This window comes from Gadus macrocephalus, chromosome 22 (genome assembly GCF_031168955.1).
Source record: "Gadus macrocephalus chromosome 22, ASM3116895v1".
NCBI lineage: Eukaryota > Metazoa > Chordata > Actinopteri > Gadiformes > Gadidae > Gadus > Gadus macrocephalus.
The window spans coordinates 2,270,626-2,291,309 of NC_082403.1; the positions used below are offsets into that span (position 1 = coordinate 2,270,626).

Consider the following 20,684-nt stretch of genomic DNA (forward strand, 5'->3'; position numbering starts at 1 on the left):
CCTATAGATGTTCATGTGTTCACCACTCTGTAGTGATTACCTATAGATGTTCATGTGTTCACCACTCTAGTGATTACCTATAGATGTTCATGTGTTCACCACTCTGTAGTGATTACCTATAGATGTTCATGTGTTCACCGTTCTGTAGTGATTACCTATAGATGTTCATGTGTTCACCACTCTGTAGTGATTACCTATAGATGTTCATGTGTTCACCGTTCTGTAGTGATTACCTATAGATGTTCATGTGTTCACCACTCTGTAGTGATTACCTATAGATGTTCATGTGTTCACCGCTCTGTAGTGATTACCTATAGATGTTCATGTGTTCACCGTTCTGTAGTGATTACCTATGGATGTTCATGTGTTCACCACTCTGTAGTGATTACCTATAGATGTTCATGTGTTCACCGCTCTGTAGTGATTACCTACAGATATTCATGTGATCACCTGTCAGTAGTGATTACCTATAGAGCTGTGATGATGGTTCATGTGTTCACGAGGTCTAATTTTTTTTCCAGGGTCCTCAAGGAATCAAGGGAGCGAAGGGATCCAGTGTGAGTAGACCTCACTTATCACCTCGTTAGGGCCTTGTTAATGGCTAATTAGCTAATTGATTAATCCTGGTGTGTGTGTGTTTGTTTAGGGTGGATCAGGACCCAAGGGAGAGAAGGGTATACCTGGCGCTGCTGGACCCCCTGTGAGTACCCCCTCTCTCTTTGCCAAACCAGGAGGTGTATCATCTGGGCGGGGGTGACCAGCTCGTGCGTCGGCCCACGATGTTTTGGGCTTCGGTTTGGGTTTAGGCTGCTTTGTCGTTTGTCTTGAGTGTAGAGTGTGGGTGACAGACACACACTACTACAACGCACACGTTTGTGTGTGTTGTAATAGTGTGCGTTTGGTGCGTTTGTCCTTCATAAGCACGATGTGCTGGTGTGTAGACGGGCTGAAAGCCCACTTCACGTCCACGCACCGAAACATCACGTAGACGAACGACAAACACATCGAGGACGGACACAGCAAGGGTGACCCACCGCGACGCGTTCGGGCGGTCCTTCCCGTGTCCGATCGCCGTGACGACGATGACAACACTAACCCCCCCCCCCCCCCCCCCCTAAACCCCAGGGCCCCCCCGGCGACGTCATCCAGCCACTGCCCATCCAGCGCAGCCCCAAGTCCAAGCGCTCCATCGACGCCAGCAAGATGATGTGGGAGTCGGAGGCGGAGCAGGCGGACGCCCCCGGGGCGGCGGCGGCGGCGGCGGGCGGCGAGGGCCTGGAGGAGATCTTCGGCTCGCTCAACTCGCTGCGGCAGGAGATCGAGACCATGCGCTTCCCGCTGGGAACCCGGGACAGCCCCGCCCGCACCTGCCAGGACCTGCTGCTCAGCCAGCCAGGGCTCCCCGACGGTACGAGGGGGGGTGACCCCGCCAGGGGGGGGGCTACCGCTCCACCCCCTCTCCCCTCGCTCCTCCACCCTCCCCTCGCTCCTCCACCCTCCTCTCGCTCCTCCCTCCTTACCTCGCCTCCTCCTCGTTCCTCCACCCTCTCCTCTCCTCCTTCCTCCTCTCTCCCTCCGCCTTCCTTCGTCATCTCCCCTCTCCTCCTCGCTTCTACCTCTCCTCCTTCCTTTACTCTCCTCCCTCCTTCTTTCCTCTCCCCTCTCCTCCCTCCCATCCTTTCCTCTCCTCCTCCCTCTACCCTCTCCTTCCTCCCCCCTACCTCTCCCCCTCTGCCCTCCTTCCAGGACACCTTCAGCTAGCTGTGTTGTCTCTCACTGGGTGTGGTCCTCTGTGATAGTTTGTCACTGGGCGGTGTAGTAGAGGTGTCCTCTGGTCCTCAGCTCTCTGTCTCCCCCTGCAGGAGAGTACTGGATCGACCCCAACCAGGGCTGCTCGCGGGACTCCTTCAAGGTGTTCTGTAACTTCACCAGCGGATCGGCCGAGACCTGCCTGTACCCCAGCCGGGCCAGCAACACTGTGAGTTACCGCCTGTTACACCTCCGGTACAGCCTCAGGACACCAGGAACACCTGGAGAACAGGCTCAGGACACCATGAACACCTGGAGAACAGGCTCAGGACGCCAGGAACACCTGGAGAACAGGCTCAGGACACCAGGAACACCTGGAGAACAGGCTCAGGACACCAGGAACACCTGGAGAACAGGCTCAGGACGCCAGGAACACCTGGAGAACAGGCTCAGGACACCAGGAACACCTGGAGAACAGGCTCAGGACACCATGAACACTAAGAGAACACGCTAGAGAACAGGCTCAGGACGTCTTTCAATAACAGCTTTAGAACGGACTCAGGACACCAATATCCCTCAGAGAACAGGCTCAGGACACCATTACCCTTAGGAACAGGCTCAGGACACCATTACCCTTAGGAACAGGCTCAGGACACCAGGAACACCTAGAGAACAGGCTAGAGAACAGGCTCAGGACGTGTTCCAATAACCCCTGGAGAACAGGCTAGGGAACAGGCTAGGGAACAGGCTCAGGACACCAGGAACACCTGGAGAACAGGCTCAGGACGTGTTCCAATAGCACCTAGAGAACAGTTCACTATGAACTATGGAACAGTGAACTACTGTTGGTGTCGGTTCGGTGGTAAGAGGGGTTCCAGATGAAGGGGTGGGGATCAGTGTCTGAGCTGGGGGTTAACCTGACGCCCTCGTGTACGCAGGTGAAGATGGACACCTGGGAGACGGAGACCCCCGGGTCCTGGTACAGCAGCTTCGCCGCAGGAAGCAAGGTCAGTAGACCACGCCCCCTATCCAAAGACCACGCCCCCAACCTGCACACTCAAATTCCACCCAGCGTTGCCAGATTGGGCCAGATCTGGCAACACAATACTGAAAGCACACCCTGTCAGATCGACCCCTGACCCCTGACCCTTGACCTTCCCTCCAGTTCTCCTACGTGGACGCCAGCGGGGAGCCAGTGGGCGTGGTCCAGCTGGGCTTCCTGAGGCTGCTGAGCGTCCAGGCGCGTCAGAACCTCACCTACCACTGCCAGCGCTCTGTGGCCTGGGCCGACCGCAGCGCCAAGGACGGCCACCAGAGGGCGCTGCAGCTGCAGGCCGCCAACGACGAGGAGCTTAGCTACCAGACCTACCCCTACATCAAGGCCCTGGTGGACGGCTGCTCTGTGAGTCAACACACACGCACAACGTACAACACACAACACACCGTGTTTTAAATTTTTACATTTAGTCACACTCACAGTTTTAATGCGTGACATCTGACTGAACAATATGATGGTAACGTGTGACCCTGTGTTGCAGTGTGTATGACGGTAACGTGTTGCAGTGTGTATGACAGTAACATGTTGCAGTGTGTATGACGGTAACATGTTGCAGTGTGTATGATGGTAACATGTAACCCTGTGTTGCAGTGTGTATGACGGTAACATGTTGCAGTGTGTATGACGGTAGCATGAGACCCTGTGTTGCAGTGTGTATGACGGTAACATGTTGCAGTGTGTATGACGGTAACATGTTGCAGTGTGTATGACGGTAACATGTTGCAGTGTGTATGACGGTAACATGTTGCAGTGTGTATGACAGTAACATATTGCAGCGTGTATGATAGTAACATGTTGCAGTGTGTATGACGGTAACATGTTGCAGTGTGTATGACGGTAACATGTGACCCTGTGTTGCAGTACCGTAAGGGCCTGGACCGGACGGTGCTGGAGGTGAACACGCCACAGGTGGAGCACCTTCCTCTGATGGACGTCAAGGTGACAGACTTTGGGGAGAGCAACCAGCAGTTTGGTCTGGAAGTCGGACCTGTTTGCTTCCAGGGCTAAACACACACACACACAAGCACACACACACACACACAATGACCAGGAACCACACACACACACGCATGCACTTAGAGATACATGTCGACATGGTAACAGCTGCCCTACTAATTTGTAAATTATCTTGTAAATGATATGAAACACACACACACACACTCACACACATCATAGAGCACCTAAACACACTTCTATAGACACAAACTCAGACACGCTCATAAACACACACTCTTTTTGGGAGACAACCAATCACTCGCCTTGGGGGAAAAAGACCCCTCCCAACTTCAAAATGGACGCCAACCCATGGGGACCTCGGGAAGTGTCACGAAGAGGTCCGCATCCAACGGCCAATAGGAAGACAGAAGAGGACGGTTACTTCAGGATGAAACGTGTTCTTCTGACATCACAGAATAAGCCCCGCCCCTTGTGGGAGGAGCAGGCGACTCGGTTTAGCCCCGCCCCCTTCTCCGCCCACTCTCCAAGCTGTCGGTCACTCCTCTCCTCCGCGCTGGACTCCTCCGTGAGAGAAGATCGTTTCTCCACGCTAACAACATCTTGTTCGCTCTACTTTTGCTTTCGATATTTTATTTACTATTTAAAAAAAATACACTGCCTGCTTAATCCAGAACAAATATACCCCTTCTATCTTGCCGGTGTGTTGCATTGTGGTTAATGTAGTCCAAGTGGAGACAACAGGGAGGTGACCTTTAGGAGAATCCAAATGCCATGGAGCTCGTCGCTCTTTCTCTGGTGCCCCCCCCCCGCCCCCCCAAGAGAGCAGCGTTAAGAACAGGACCAGCAGACCCCAGACCAGCTGTAGACCCCCCCCCCCCCCCCCCCCCCAGGGAGACGAAGGCAGTCCAGTCCAGTTGTACAGAGATAGTATTCTATTGTATTTATTTAAATAAGCCCAGCAGGGTGCTTTGGGATCCAACTGAACCAGAACATCAGGGGCTGCTTGGGGTCATGACCCTAGTCCCCCCCCCCCCCCCCCCGCCCCATATCGTATTCACTGGTCTGAAGGTTCTGTCAGCTGGGGCTGCTTAGGTTCCACCGGGTTCCATCAGGGGGGAGGAGGGGGGAGGTAGAGGGGGGAGGTAGAGGGGTCCGTATGGCAGGGAGGAGTGGGTGGTTCCCTTCCCCAAGAGTCCGGAGAACCGCCCAGAACCGGATCCATTATGTTTATTATTTTTGTTGGAGAAACAATGTTTTGACAACAATCATGGTGCTGGAAAAAAGAAAAAGTATTATTTTATAATGTGTGTAAGTAATTTTTTTAAATTCTTGTTTCTGTAATATATAACCTTTTTAAAAAGAGTCGCTGTTGTGTCGCCTGTTTCTCTTTTAAAAAGGTCGCCCAAATAAACCAATAAAAAGCAGAAGAGGTTTACAAAACAACGTTGCTGGATGTTTTTATACCAATTGTAATTTATTACAGGATCGTTCACAAATATACAGCATTTACAAATGTAATAATTACAAAAAAAACAGGCAATCAAGTTGATTTCTTCAGAATTAATAATTAATTAAAGATGTCCGCCGTCCACAGTCCAAAAGGCACCCGCTGCCGTCGTGATTGACAGCTGGCTCGTCCAATGAGGGGTTCTGTGTATCCATGGCGACGCCGTCTCTAGCCCATGAAAAGCCCTCCTGAGGGGTGAGACACACGACGCAGCGGTTAGCGAGACAGCGCGGCGCTAGACCGCCACGACCCGTCTCACCTCGCCGAGGTGAGACGGGTCGTCGGTCAGCTCGGACCAGTGGGCCGCGTGAAGGGACCCGGTGACACCCGGCGGGTGCTCAGAGACGTACCGGTGACCTCGATGCTGGCGCCCGTGATGTAGCGAGAGTCGTCCGACGCCAGGAAGGAACAAACATCTGCAACCTCTGGACAGACGGACAGGATGCAGACGGAGGGACGTCAGATGACGGAGAGACCAAGGACTACAACATGCCTTCTGTTGTATTTGTGGCTCGTTCAGAGTTAAAGTTAATGTTTGTTAAGTTAACATAATGGTGCGTCGGCTACGCTACAGATACTTTCTCTTCGTTAACGTTATAACGTCATGCTAGATAGGTTAAAGTTCTTCATGTCGGTTAGTGTAATGTTACGTTAGATAGGTTAAAGTGACTGTTAGTTAACATTACATTAGATGTTAGTTAACATTACATTAGATATGTTAATGGCTTTGTGTTGGGGGGGGGGACTCACCGGCCGGCTCGCCCATCCTCCCCAGGGGCACCAGCGATGTCATCTGTAACCAGACGGGTCAACAGTACTTTTATTTTGGTGGATCCACCATACTCACACTCTTCAATCAGCAGGTACTTTTATTTTGGTAGATCCACCATACTCGCACTCTTCAATCAGCAGGTACTTTTATTTTGGTAGATCCACCATATTCACACTCTTCAATCAGCAGGTACTTTTATTTTGGTAGATCCACCATGCTCACACTCTTCAATCAGCAGGTACTTTTATTTTGGAAGATCCACCATACTCGCACTCTTCAATCAGCAGGTACTTTTATTTTGGTAGATCCACCATACTCACACTCTTCAATCAGCAGGTACTTTTATTTTGGTAGATCCACCACACTCACACTCCTCAATCAGCAGGGACTTTTATTTTGGTAGATCCACCATAATCACATTCTTCAATCAGCTGGTACTTTTATTTTGGTAGATCCACCATACTCACACTCTTCAATCAGCAGGTACTTTTATTTTGGTAGATCCACCATACTCACACTCTTCAATCAGCAGGGACTTTTATTTTGGTAGATCCACCACACTCACACTCCTCAATCAGCAGGGACTTTTATTTTGGTAGATCCACCATACTCACACTCTCCCCTCACCATGTGGATCACTCTCCCCTCACCGTGTGGATCACTCTCCCCTCACCGTGTGGATCACTCTCCCCTCACTGTGTGGATCACTCTCCCCTCACCGTGTGGATCACTCTCCCCTCACCGTGTGGATCACTCTCCCCTCACCGTGTGGATCACTCTCCCCTCACCGTGTGGATCACTCTCCCCTCACCGTGTGGATCACTCTCCCCTCACCGTGTGGATCACTCTCCCCTCACCGTGTGGATCACTCTCCCCTCACCGTGTGGATCACTCTCCCCTCACCGTGTGGATCACTCTCCCCTCACCTTGTGGATCACTCTCCCCTCACCGTGTGGATCACTCTCCCCTCACCGTGTGGATCACTCTCCCCTCACCGTGTGGATCACTCTCCCCTCACCTTGTGGATCACTCGCTCCGGGACCTTGTCAGTCATGGGGGTGGAGATGAACCCCGGCAGGACGCAGTTACACCGGATCCTGTACCTGAAGGGACGGAGCATGTTCACTATTACACACAGGGTATTCACTATTCGACACAGGATTTTCACGATGACACACTGCATGTTCACTACAACACACACACACACACACACACACACACACACACTGCATGTTCAGTACTAAACCCAGGATAAAACTACTACACTCTGTATTTCCTCTACTACACACTGCATGTTCACTAGTACACACTGAACGGTAGTGTCTCTACTGACCTGCTGAGTTCTTTGGCGGCTGTTCTGGTGATTCCCTCCACACCTGCCTTGGACGCCGAGTAGTTAACCTGCCCAATGTTGCCCACCTACACACACACACACACACACACACACACACACACACACACACACACACACACACACCGTCCTTTCATGTTTTGGTCTCCTTCAATATGATTGGTCGCTGTGGGTCTGGGACACGCACACACCTTGCCGACGATGCTGCCCACGGTAACGATGGAACCTTTGGATACTCCGCTGGCCACCATCGCCGCGGCAACGGCCTGAACGACCAGGAAGGTCCCCTGGAGGGAGACGGGTGAGAGGTTCCACAGGAGGGAGACGGGTGAGAGGTTCCACAGGAGGGAGACGGGTGAGAGGTTCCACAGCACATTGGTTATTTTCTGCTACTCAAACGTCACTTGTAATCAAGAAGGACAGAAAATAAAACTGAGGACCAGTGATTGTTTGGAAAACGGGCGGAACTAATGTTGGTTCTGTAGCACTATTAGTTTACTTTAATAAATACTTCTGAGGCAAAGTGAAGTAATAAACACAACTCTGAACGTGAGGAGGACTAAATGCCTCGCCAACTTATTTCTTCTGACTAGCAAAGTGCTGCAGCCTCTGAGGTTCAGACAGATTTTAAGACTGACAGACAGACTATAAGACTTTAAGACAGACGGACTTTAAGACTGACAGACTTTAAGACAGACAGACTTTAAGACAGACAGACTATAAGACTGACAGACAGACTTTGAGAAAGACAGAATATAAGACTGACAGACTTTAAGACTGACAGACTATAAGACGGACAGACTTTAAGTCAGACAGACTATAAGACTGACAGACTATAAGACTGACAGACTTTGAGACAGACAGACTATAAGACTGACAGACTTTAAGACTGACAGACTTTGAGACAGACAGACTTTAAGACTGACAGACTTTAAGTCAGACAGACACAAAGACTCCTCACGAGTGTCCATATCACCTATAGTACATCCATGACTATAATTAATACTTTAATATTGATAAGGTGGTACGCCAATCAGCTGTTGAAGGATCAACCCCCCCCCCCGGCTCTGGCTCCTCCCCCCGGCTCTGGCCCCTCCCCCCCGGTGGTGTTGGAGTGGGCGTCGGCTCCGAGCCTCACCTTGAGGTTCACGCCGACCACGCGGTCGAAGGCCGCCTCCTCCAGCCGCAACAGGAAGTCGTCCTGCGTGATTCCCGCCGCGTTCACGCACACTGACGCTGGCTGGAAGTAGCGGCGCTGGAGAGGAGCCAGGAGACAGGAGACAGGAGCCAGGAGACAGGAGACAGGAGACAGGAAACAGTGGCTCAGAGGACGCAGGGTTTGATACGTCAGAGCGCTCGCTGGGTCGCTGGGGAGCCAGGCGGTGGCGGGTTCTTCTGATATTCAATTTATAATTAGCTTGTTCTCCTGATTTGCTCATCTTTGGTTTCAGTTTCATCCCGTTGCATAAGAACCTTACGGGAAGGTAAAGGCTGTTCCAGGTATTGGTCAAACCCTCAGGCGTTACCAGGGAAACAAAGTTATGGCTTGTGAACAAGAATTATGTTTGGACTGTAAAACGCAAGAAATGATAAATGAATGGTCTTGATTTATTTTCTTTGGCAGGTGACCGTGGTATAAGCGGGATAATGCCCTTCGAGGTGTCCATTGTCAGGAATTAATGTTCTTCGCGGAGGCACCCGTCGTCCATTAATCCCTGATATTGGACACCTCATCGGGCATTAGCCCTTACTTAATGCTTGTGTATTGCGTATATTGTTTTTCTATACATGATTAATAATAATAAAAAAAAACTATGCTATAGAACCGACATTAGTTCCGTCCGTTAATGCTTGTTTATTTGAATGGGAAAAAATGTTAATGATCCAAATGTCAAAAATGGGCTTTGACCCTCGGGAAGGAATAATCAAATAATTGAATATTCTGACCCATCCCTAGTGTCTACCTGTCCGTGTCTCACCTGTATGCGGCTCTACCTGTCTGTGTCTACCTGTCTGTGTTTCACCTGTCTGTGTCTCACCTGTATGCTCTCCACCAAGCTCTCAACGCTCTGCTTGGACGAGACGTCCACCGCCGCCGACATGTGTTCTTGTACTTTGTGGTCACGTGACAGGCTGCGCAGCGTCTCATTGGCCGCCTCCTCGTTCAGGTCCGCCACCACCACCAGCGCGCCCTCAGAGGCGAATCGCTGACACACCGCGCGGCCGATCCCGCTGCCCCCTCCTGGCGGACAGATGATATGACAGGCTTCATCATTGAACGATCATCGAAGAAGAGAGATGCAATACCATCTCTCCACCAGCAGGGGCCAGCGGCGTCCACCCCAAGAACCCTTATGTTATGAGGGACTGAATTATGTGCTCCGTTGGTTTTTGGTTTAATGCACAAAATCGCAAATAGAGGCGTTTTTTTATGCTTATTAATTCAAAATAAATACAATCATTGGTTGGTTGTTGTGGAAAATAGTTAATTATGAATATTAATATAGTTATAATATAGTTACCAAAAAAAAAACATTTGGAACATATGCGCTGTGGCACGCACACGGTTTGCATGCGTTACTTCGAAGACAAACAAAATCTAAAATACAAGAAAATCAGAGAAGCCTACATTCAACCAGTGGGGTACCCTCACATGACCCCTGACTCTCTGAGGAGGTACCTCCAAGTACCCCCTCCATGCCAAGGCGCCCTGAATTTTAGTAGGATTTAGTACGATGGTATGATATTATAAAGGAAATTAAAGTTTAAAAAATTAAAGTGTCAATAATAATAGCAGGCTATAGTAATAGCATAAATGCACAATTTAAAGGGGGCCAGTGACTATACAAATCTATAGTATATAAAAAGTGTGCGTAAAGTGGCCCAATCATCAAGTATGTATGCTAACTCAGAATGTTTTGTAGCCAACAGACCAAAAACAAAAACTGTAATATACTCTGATGTACAGCATATGATAGAATCCAACCACTTTCCATATTATAGGCACTATGTATTCCTGGGACCAGGGAGCACAATTCAGGAAGGTGGAATGAATAAATACGCACGTTTTGCCAAGGCCGAAGTTTGACTAAAAGAGCAACAATCGATCTGACCGTGGAGAGAATAAATCACACAACCCCTTGATTACTACCATGGCATCACTACCACTTACACCACTGTGGCTTTTGTGTTAAATGCTGTTACACTGACGACCAATAAAAAACAACAGTGTCACCCCTCATGTTTAATTTGATAAAAACGACAGTGTTACCCCCTATGTTTTGATTGATAAATAACGACAGTGTTACCCATTATGTTTTTTTTCAAGACGACCAATAAAAAATGACAGTGTTACCCCTTATGTTTTCTTTCATGACGACCAATAAAAAACAACAGTGTTTTCCCTTATGTTTTTTTTCATGACGACCAATAAAAAACAACAGTGTTACCCCTCATGTTTTTTTTCATGACGACCAATAAAAAACAACAGTGTTACCCCTTATGTTTTTTTTCATGACGACCAATAAAAAACAACAGTGTTACCCCTTATGTTTCATTTGATAAAAACGACAGTGTTACCCCTTAACTTTTTTTTCATGACGACCAATAAAAAACAACAGTGTTACCCCTTATCTTTTTTTAAATGACGACCAATAAAAAACAACAGTGTTACCCCTTATGTTTTTTTTCATGACGACCAATAAAAAACAACAGTGTTACCCTGTTGTTTTTTTTCATGACGACCAGTAAAAAACAACAGTGTTACCCCTTATGTTTCATTTGAAAATAACGACAGTGTTACCCCTGATGATTTTTTTCATGACGACCAATAAAAAACAACAGTGTTATCCCTTACGTTTTTTTTCATGACGACCAATAAAAAACAACAGTGTTACCCCTTATGTTTTTTTTCATGACGACCAATAAAAAACAACAGTGTTACCCTGTTGTTTTTTTTCATGACGACCAAAAAAAAACAACAGTGTTACCCCCTGCGTTTTTTTTTATGAAGACCAATAAAAAACAACAGTGTTACCCCTTATGTTTTTTTTCATGACGACCAATAAAAAACAAGTGTTACCCTGTTGTTTTTTTTCATGACGACCAATAAAAAACAACAGTGTTACCCCTTGCGTTTTTTTTTATGACGACCAATAAAAAACAACAGTGTTACCCCTTATCTTTTTTTTCATGACGACCAATAAAAAACAACAGTGTTACCCCTTATGTTTTTTTTCATGACGACCAATAAAAAACAACAGTGTTACCCCTTATGTTTTTTTTGATAAAAACGACAGTGATACCCCTTATGTTTTTTTCATGACGACCAATAAAAAAACAACAGTGTTACCCCTTATGTTTAATTTGATAAAAACTACAGTGTTACCCCTTATGGTTTTTTTCATGACGACCAATAAAAAAACAACAGTGTTACCCCTTATGTTTCATTCGATAAAAACTACAGTGTTACCCCTTATGGTTTTTTTCATGACGACCAATTAAAAACAACAGTGTTACCCTGTGTTTTTTTTTTGATAAATATCAACAGTGTTACCCCTTATCTTTTTTTTCATGACGACCAATAAAAAACAACAGTGTTACCCTGTTGTTTTTTTTCATGACGACCAGTAAAAAACAACAGTGTTACCCCTTATGTTTCATTTGAAAATAACGACAGTGTTACCCCTGATGATTTTTTTCATGACGACCAATAAAAAACAACAGTGTTATCCCTTACGTTTTTTTTCATGACGACCAATAAAAAACAACAGTGTTACCCCTTATGTTTTTTTTCATGACGACCAATAAAAAACAACAGTGTTACCCTGTTGTTTTTTTTCATGACGACCAAAAAAAAACAACAGTGTTACCCCCAGCGTTTTTTTTTATGAAGACCAATAAAAAACAACAGTGTTACCCCTTATGTTTTTTTTCATGACGACCAATAAAAAACAACAGTGTTACCCTGTTGTTTTTTTTCATGACGACCAATAAAAAACAACAGTGTTACCCCTTGCGTTTTTTTTTATGACGACCAATAAAAAACAACAGTGTTACCCCTTATCTTTTTTTTCATGACGACCAATAAAAAACAACAGTGTTACCCCTTATGTTTTTTTTCATGACAACCAATAAAAAACAACAGTGTTACCCCTTATGTTTTTTTTGATAAAAACGACAGTGATACCCCTTATGTTTTTTTCATGACGACCAATAAAAAAACAACAGTGTTACCCCTTATGTTTAATTTGATAAAAACTACAGTGTTACCCCTTATGGTTTTTTTCATGACGACCAAAGAAAAACGACAGTGTCACCCCTTATGTTTTTTTTATGACGACCAATAAAAAACAACAGTGTTACCCCTTATGTTTTTTTTGATAAAAACGACAGTGATACCCCTTATGTTTTTTTCATGACGACCAATAAAAAAACAACAGTGTTACCCCTTATGTTTCATTCGATAAAAACTACAGTGTTACCCCTTATGGTTTTTTTCATGACGACCAATTAAAAACAACAGTGTTACCCTGTGTTTTTTTTTTGATAAATATCGACAGTGTTACCCCTTATCTTTTTTTTCATGACGACCAATAAAAAACAACAGTGTTACCCCTTACGTTTTTTTTCATGACGACCAATAAAAAACAACAGTGTTACCCCCTATGTTTTTTTTCATGACGACCAATAAAAAACAACAGTGTTACCCTGTGGTTTTTTTTTTATAAATATCGACAGTGTTACCCCTTATCTTTTTTTTTCATGACGACCAATAAAAAACAACAGTGTTACCCCTTATCTTTTTTTTCATGACGACCAATAAAAAACAACAGTGTTACCCCTTATGTTTTTTTTCATGACGACCAATAAAAAAACAACAGTGTTACCCCTTATGTTTTTTTTCATGACGACCAATGAGAAACAACAGTGTTACCCCTTATCTTTTTTTTATGAAGACCAATAAAAAACAACAGTGTTACCCCTTATGTTTTTTTTCATGACGACCAATAAAAAACAACAGTGTTACCCTGTTGTTTTTTTTCATGACGACCAATAAAAAACAACAGTGTTACCCCTTGCGTTTTTTTTTATGACGACCAATAAAAAACAACAGTGTTACCCCTTATCTTTTTTTTCATGACGACCAATAAAAAACAACAGTGTTACCCCTTATGTTTTTTTTCATGACAACCAATAAAAAACAACAGTGTTACCCCTTATGTTTTTTTTGATAAAAACGACAGTGATACCCCTTATGTTTTTTTCATGACGACCAATAAAAAAACAACAGTGTTACCCCTTATGTTTCTTTCGATAAAAACTACAGTGTTACCCCTTATGGTTTTTTTCATGACGACCAATTAAAAACAACAGTGTTACCCTGTGTTTTTTTTTTGATAAATATCGACAGTGTTACCCCTTATCTTTTTTTTCATGACGACCAATAAAAAACAACAGTGTTACCCCTTACGTTTTTTTTCATGACGACCAATAAAAAACAACAGTGTTACCCCCTATGTTTTTTTTCATGACGACCAATAAAAAACAACAGTGTTACCCTGTGGTTTTTTTTTTATAAATATCGACAGTGTTACCCCTTATCTTTTTTTTTCATGACGACCAATAAAAAACAACAGTGTTACCCCTTATCTTTTTTTTCATGACGACCAATAAAAAACAACAGTGTTTTTTATGATAAAAACGACAGTGATACCCCTTAGGTTTTTTTCATGACGACCAATAAAAAAACAACAGTGTTACCCCTTATGTTTCATTTGATAAAAACTACAGTGTTACCCCTTATGGTTTTTTTCATGACGACCAAAGAAAAACGACAGTGTCACCCCTCATGTTTCATTTGATAAAAACGACAGTGTTACCCCCTATGTTTTAATTAATAAATATCGACAGTGTTACCCCTCATCTTTTTTTTCATGACGACCAATAAAAAACAACGGTGTTACCCCTTATGTTTTTTTTCATGACGACCAATATAAAACAACAGTGTTACCCCTTATGTTTTTTTTCATGACGACCAATAAAAAACAACAGTGTTAGCCCTTACGTTTTTTTTATGACGACCAATAAAAAACAACAGTGTTACCCCTTATGTTTTTTTTGATTAAAACGACTGTGATACCCCCTACGTTTTTTTCATGACGACCAAAAAAACAACAACAGTGTTACCCCTTATGTTTTATTTGAAAAAAACGACAGTGTTACCCCTTATGGTTTTTTTCATGACGACCAATAAAAAACAACAGTGTTACCCCTTATGTTTCATTTGAAAAAAACGACAGTGTTACCCCTTATCTTTTTTTTCATGACGACCAATAAAAAACAACAGTGTTACCCCTTATCTTTTTTTTCATGACGACCAATAAAAAACAAAATTGTTACCCCTTACGTTTTTTTTCATGACGACCAATAAAAAACAACAGTGTTACCCCTTATCTTTTTTTTCATGACGACCAATAAAAAACAACAGTGTTACCCCTTATGTTTTTTTTGATAAAAACGACAGTGATACCCCTTATGTTTTTTTTCATGACGACCAAAGAAAAATAACAGGGTCACCCCCTATGTTTTAATGGATAAATATTGACAGTGTTACCCCTTATGTTTATTTCACGACGGCCGATAAAAACCGACAGAGTTACCCCTCATGTTTTTTCCATGTTGACCAAAAAATAACAACAGTTGTACCCCTGTCTACGTTTTTGCGGGGATCCGAACCTGAGCTGTTTAGAGTGTTACCCTCCGAACTTATTAATGCACCATCAAGACACCGGAAATAGACAGCACAAAGGTTATACTTGACTTTATAATTCGCATGAAATAGAGATAAGAGTCTTCCAACAGAAGACATCAACCGGACTTGAACCCCGGTCTCCAGGAGGAATGCTCACAGCTCTCTCCACTTCCCACTGAGATTTATAATTTAATTATGTCTGAGGTTATATATGACAGTGCAATAGACATGATAGCATTACGTTTAAAATGATCAATATTGTGTTTACCTCAGAAATTGAACCCCGGTCTCCAGTGGGTGAGGCAGAGTGCACTCCACTGCACCACTGAGGCGATGACATTACACAATAATCAATCATCAATAAAGAGGATATAAATGACATTAAAATGTATCAGTGCATTTCTATTATTCCCCTTACGTTTTTTTTCATGACGACCAATAAAAAACAACAGTGTTACCCCTTATGTTTTTTTTCATGACGACCAATAAAAAACAACAGTGTTACCCCTTATGTTTTTTTTCATGACGACCAATAACAGTGTTACCCCTTACGTTTTTTTTATGACGACCAATAAAAAACAACAGTGTTACCCCTTATGTTTTTTTTGATTAAAACGACTGTGATACCCCCTAAGTTTTTTTCATGACGACCAAAAAAACAACAACAGTGTTACCCCTTATGTTTTATTTGAAAAAAACGACAGTGTTACCCCTTATGGTTTTTTTCATGACGACCAATAAAAAACAGTGTTACCCCTTATGTTTCATTTGAAAAAAACGACAGTGTTACCCCTTATGTTTTTTTTTATTACGACCAATAAAAAACAACAGTGTTACCCCTTGTGTTTTTTTTTCATGACGACCAATAAAAAACAGTGTTACCCCTTATGTTTCATTTGAAAAAAACGACAGTGTTACCCCTTATGTTTTTTTTTATTACGACCAATAAAAAACAACAGTGTTACCCCTTGTGTTTTTTTTTCATGACGACTGTGAGGGACCGGCGTGGTCGCCCCACGTATCTGGGATACGGCCAACTGGGAATTCCGAGTGTGGGCAAAAATGAGGGCAACGGACAGAGGACTAAGAAAAAAGTGAAGTTTTAATGTCTCCAAAACATTCACACAAAAATATAGCAACGTTCCAAACGAAAAGACTGCATCGGTCAGCAAACAAAACTAAGATACATAACATAGGATATCATAACCTTTCGTACTGGCCTCACGTCAAGCCAGCACCACCTTCCGCCAAACACCAAATGAAAAAGCCCTTAAATAGGGCAATGGCAATTGGACCAATCAAGGCCATATGGGCCAGACCATTAGTTGGGGGAACATTTACCTAAAGCTACCTTACCACACTGCCCCCTACCGGGACGGAAGACTAACTTCACACCAGCCTAATCTAATATACACACACACACACACACACACACACACACACAATATAATAATAAAAATACTAATAATTACTCTAATGTGAGACAGTGAGAAGGGGAAGGATTTCACCTTCTCACATTTCCCACCACCTCCGGAGTTTCGCCAACAGGATGGCAAGACAAACAGTCTGCCACAGTATTCTGCCTTCCCGCTCGTTACTGCACTGTGAAACGCAATGGTTGCAGTGCCAAGAACCAGCGGGTGATGCGAGCATTCGAGTCCTTCATGCTACCCAGCCACTGTGAGGCGCGGTGATCCACAACGAAGGGGTCACGCCCCCCGTCTCCCCCTTAGCAGCCTCCGTTACACAATCACAGTAAAGGCCGCTTTACCAAGGGGATCAGTGGCCTGACCCATGTTCATCGCCACATAGGCGCTGCGTGCTTTGCCGGCGAGGTAGGGTACTATAAAGACGGCCCAATCCTCTCTTGGCCAGCCAAAGCCATTGCTAACCTCACAAATGTCATGAGGTACTGCTCAAATGTCGTCATCCTCTTCCAGCCTAGGAATGGCCGCCCTGGGCCAGGTCACAGGCGCTACTGGTGCAGTTGCTGGTGCAGGTGCTGGTGCATGTGCCAATGCCGGAGCTGGTGCAGGTGAAGGCCTCCGGTCAGCCTCGACATCCTCCTTGAGTTGGTTCAGCTGCATATGGACACTCCTCCAGTGCTGCTCCTGCTTGGACGCCTCCCGCTCCAAGAGCCTACGCACCGCGGCAAGGTCAGACCCCTCAAGCGGGTCTCCGCCGGATGCCTGGTCCTCTCCATGGCCGTCTTCCTCCTCCATCTCCAGTAGAACTCCTCGGGACAGCCTCTGCTCCATTCGCCTCCAGATTCGGCCTCGTCCTCACTGTCCACCGAGTCCTCTTCTTCCCCCTCGTCTCTCCAGTTTCTCAGAAGCGTCGAAAAAAAGATCCCACCACTGCCACCAAATGTGAGGGACCGGCGTGGTCGCCCCACGTATCTGGGATACGGCCAACTGGGAATTCCGAGTGTGGGCAAAAATGAGGGCAACGGACAGAGGACTAAGAAAAAAGTGAAGTTTTAATGTCTCCAAAACATTCACACAAAAATATAGCAACGTTCCAAACGAAAAGGAAATGACTGCATCGGTCAGCAAACAAAACTAAGATACATAACATAGGATATCATAACCTTTCGTACTGGCCTCACGTCAAGCCAGCACCACCTTCCGCCAAACACCAAATGAAAAAGCCCTTAAATAGGGCAATGGCAATTGGACCAATCAAGGCCATATGGGCCAGACCATTAGTTGGGGGAACATTTACCTAAAGCTACCTTACCACACTGCCCCCTACCGGGACGGAAGACTAACTTCACACCAGCCTAATCTAATATACACACACACACACACACACACACACACACACACACAATATAATAATAAAAATACTAATAATTACTCTAATGTGAGACAGTGAGAAGGGGAAGGATTTCACCTTCTCACAACGACCAATAAAAAAAAAACAGTGTTACCCCTTATCTTTTTTTTCATGACGACCAATAAAAAACAAAATTGTTACCCCTTACGTTTTTTTTCATGACGACCAATAAAAAACAACAGTGTTACCCCTTATCGTTTTTTTCATGACCACCAATAAAAAACAACAGTGTTACCCCTCATGTTTTTTTTCATGACCACCAATAAAAAACAACAGTGTTACCCCTTATGTTTTTTTCATGACGACCAATAAAAAAACAACAGTGTTACCCCTTATGTTTTTTTTCATGACGACCAATGAGAAACAACAGTGTTACCCCTTATCTTTTTTTTCATGACGACCAATAAAAAACAACAGTGTTACCCCTTATGTTTTTTTTGATAAAAACAACAGTGATACCCCTTATGGTTTTTTTATGACGACCAATAAAAAAACAACAGTGTTACCCCTTATGTTTCATTTGATAAAAACTACAGTGTTACCCCTTATGTTTTTTTTCATGACGACCAAAGAAAAATAACAGGGTCACCCCCTATGTTTTAATGGATAAATATTGACAGTGTTACCCCTTATGTTTATTTCATGACGGCCGATAAAAACCGACAGAGTTACCCCTCATGTTTTTTCCATGTTGACCAAAAAATAACGACAGTGGTACCCCTGTCTACGTTTTTGCGGGGATCCGAACCTGAGCTGTTTAGAGTGTAACCCTCCGAACTTATTAATGCACCATCAAGACACCGGAAATAGACAGCAAAAAGGTTATACTTGACTTTATAATTCGCATGAAATAGAGATAAGAGTCTTCCAACAGAAGACATCAACCGGACTTGAACCCCGGTCTCCAGGAGGAAAGCTCACAGCTCTCTCCACTTCCCACTGAGATTTATAATTTAATTATGTCTGAGGTTATAGACATGATAGCATTACGTTTAAAATGATCAATATTGTGTTTACCTCAGAAATTGAACCCCGGTCCCCAGTGGGTGAGGCAGAGTGCACTCCACTGCACCACTGAGGCGATGACATTACACAATAATCAATCATCAACAAAGAGGATATAAATGACATTAAAATGTATCAGTGCATTTCTATTATTTCCCTTATGTTTTTTTTCATGACGACCAATAAAAAATGACAGTGTTACCCCTCATGTTTTAGACAGCACAAAGGTTATACTTGACTTTATAATTCGCATGAAATAGAGATAAGAGTCTTCCAACAGAAGACATCAACCGGACTTGAACCCCGGTCTCCAGGAGGAAAGCTCACAGCTCTCTCCACTTCCCACTGAGATTTATAATTTAATTATGTCTGAGGTTATATATGACAGTGCAATAGACATGATAGCATTACGTTTAAAATGATCAATATTGTGTCTACCTCAGAAATTGAACCCCGGTCTCCAGTGGGTGAGGCAGAGTGCACTCCACTGCACCACTGAGGCGATGACATAACACAATAATCAATCATCAATAAAGAGGATATAAATGACATTAAAATGTATCAGTGCATTTCTATTATTTCCCTTATGTTTTTTTTCATGACGACCAATAAAAAACGACAGTGTTACCCCTTATATTTTATTTGACAAAGACAACAGTGCTACCCTTTATGTTTTTTTTCATGACGACCAATAAAAAACAAGTGTTACCCCTTACGTTTTTTTTTATGACGACCAATAAAAAACAACAGTGTTACCCCTTATGTTTTTTTTCATGACGACCAATAAAAAACAACAGTGTTACCCCTTATGTTTTTTTTTCAGCCCGTCATTACGTCGTATGATTATCATACCATCGTACTAAATCATACAAAAATGTTCAAATGAAAGAGGCCGATTGTGTCAGTAAGTTTGACTAAAAGAGCATACATTTGTCCGACTATTATACATTTATACGCCCCAAATTACAACTAATATATCACTCTGTAACGAAGAACTTTGTGTAGGCCTATAATATACCTTATTAGGCTTACTGTCATTTAACAAAACAAATAGGCTATGTAATATCTAAAATACATTATTTGAATCGGCCCCAAATTACAACTCATATATTTTATTGACACTGATAGACCAACGATTTCATCATTTTAAACTGTAGGCCTACTTCAATATAAAAATATAAAAATAATATTTGCAATAAAGAACTGTAGGAAGCTTTCATAAAAAACCCGTTAATTTACCTTAACATGCAGATTAACTGATAAACGACCGCCCATAGATTTTGAGCGACCAAGCCAGCCAGCGACCACAGTGACTGAAAGCAGCCAGACGAGCGACCTACGTCGCGACCAATGCGACCCACGACGCGACGCACGTCGTTGGCCACTCAGAGAGCTCGGTCTTCCTCAAAACGGGGTCCAACTCTGTTAACGTAATCCGGTGGTTCTTGAGAACCGGAGCCGGTTCAGTTGGTAACCACTACAGTTTGACCAATTAACACAACTAAGAGCTGAATTCAGAACGGTAAGAAGCAGAGTTTAGGACTGTGGGACTGACCTGTGACCAGCGCCAACCTTGAAATGAGTCTTGTTGTGGCCGCCATGATGTTAGTGTTTTATGAGCGTCGTGCCAGTCTGATCCACCAGGGGGCGCCGGGGGACCGGTTTAGGTCCAGGAAGTGGTCCACCAAGGGGCGC

General features: G+C 44.2%; 2 protein-coding genes and 1 long non-coding RNA gene across 10 annotated transcripts in view; 1 reads left to right on the plus strand and 2 right to left on the minus strand.

Moving 5' to 3' along the window:
• Positions 1–4,458, plus strand: part of col11a2 (collagen, type XI, alpha 2) — a 75,969-nt gene extending 71,511 nt beyond the window's left edge. For all 8 annotated transcript variants that reach the window (XM_060043741.1, XM_060043742.1, XM_060043743.1 and 5 more), the window contains 7 exons: positions 522–557; positions 647–700; positions 1,126–1,408; positions 1,863–1,978; positions 2,688–2,756; positions 2,915–3,151; positions 3,668–4,458. In XM_060043741.1, the coding sequence (XP_059899724.1) occupies positions 522–557; positions 647–700; positions 1,126–1,408; positions 1,863–1,978; positions 2,688–2,756; positions 2,915–3,151; positions 3,668–3,814 (942 nt within the window). In that variant the 3' untranslated portion in view covers positions 3,815–4,458. The remainder of the gene's footprint in view (positions 1–521; positions 558–646; positions 701–1,125; positions 1,409–1,862; positions 1,979–2,687; positions 2,757–2,914; positions 3,152–3,667) is intronic.
• A 758-nt stretch (positions 4,459–5,216) lies between these two features.
• On the minus strand, positions 5,217–20,672 carry hsd17b8 (hydroxysteroid (17-beta) dehydrogenase 8). Its single transcript, XM_060044006.1, has 9 exons — positions 20,545–20,672; positions 9,433–9,635; positions 8,532–8,648; positions 7,585–7,680; positions 7,376–7,461; positions 7,061–7,145; positions 6,021–6,063; positions 5,621–5,695; positions 5,217–5,458 (listed from the first exon to the last, which is right to left on the minus strand). Exons 1-9 carry the CDS (start codon positions 20,588–20,590, stop codon positions 5,439–5,441), a joined length of 771 nt encoding a protein of 256 aa, XP_059899989.1. The 5' UTR covers positions 20,591–20,672; the 3' UTR covers positions 5,217–5,438.
• Positions 6,304–6,992, minus strand: LOC132451515 (uncharacterized). The gene is made up of 2 exons (XR_009524128.1): positions 6,923–6,992; positions 6,304–6,473 (listed from the first exon to the last, which is right to left on the minus strand). It is a non-coding gene; the product is annotated as an uncharacterized LOC132451515 (long non-coding RNA).
• Positions 20,673–20,684: the final 12 nt, after the last annotated feature.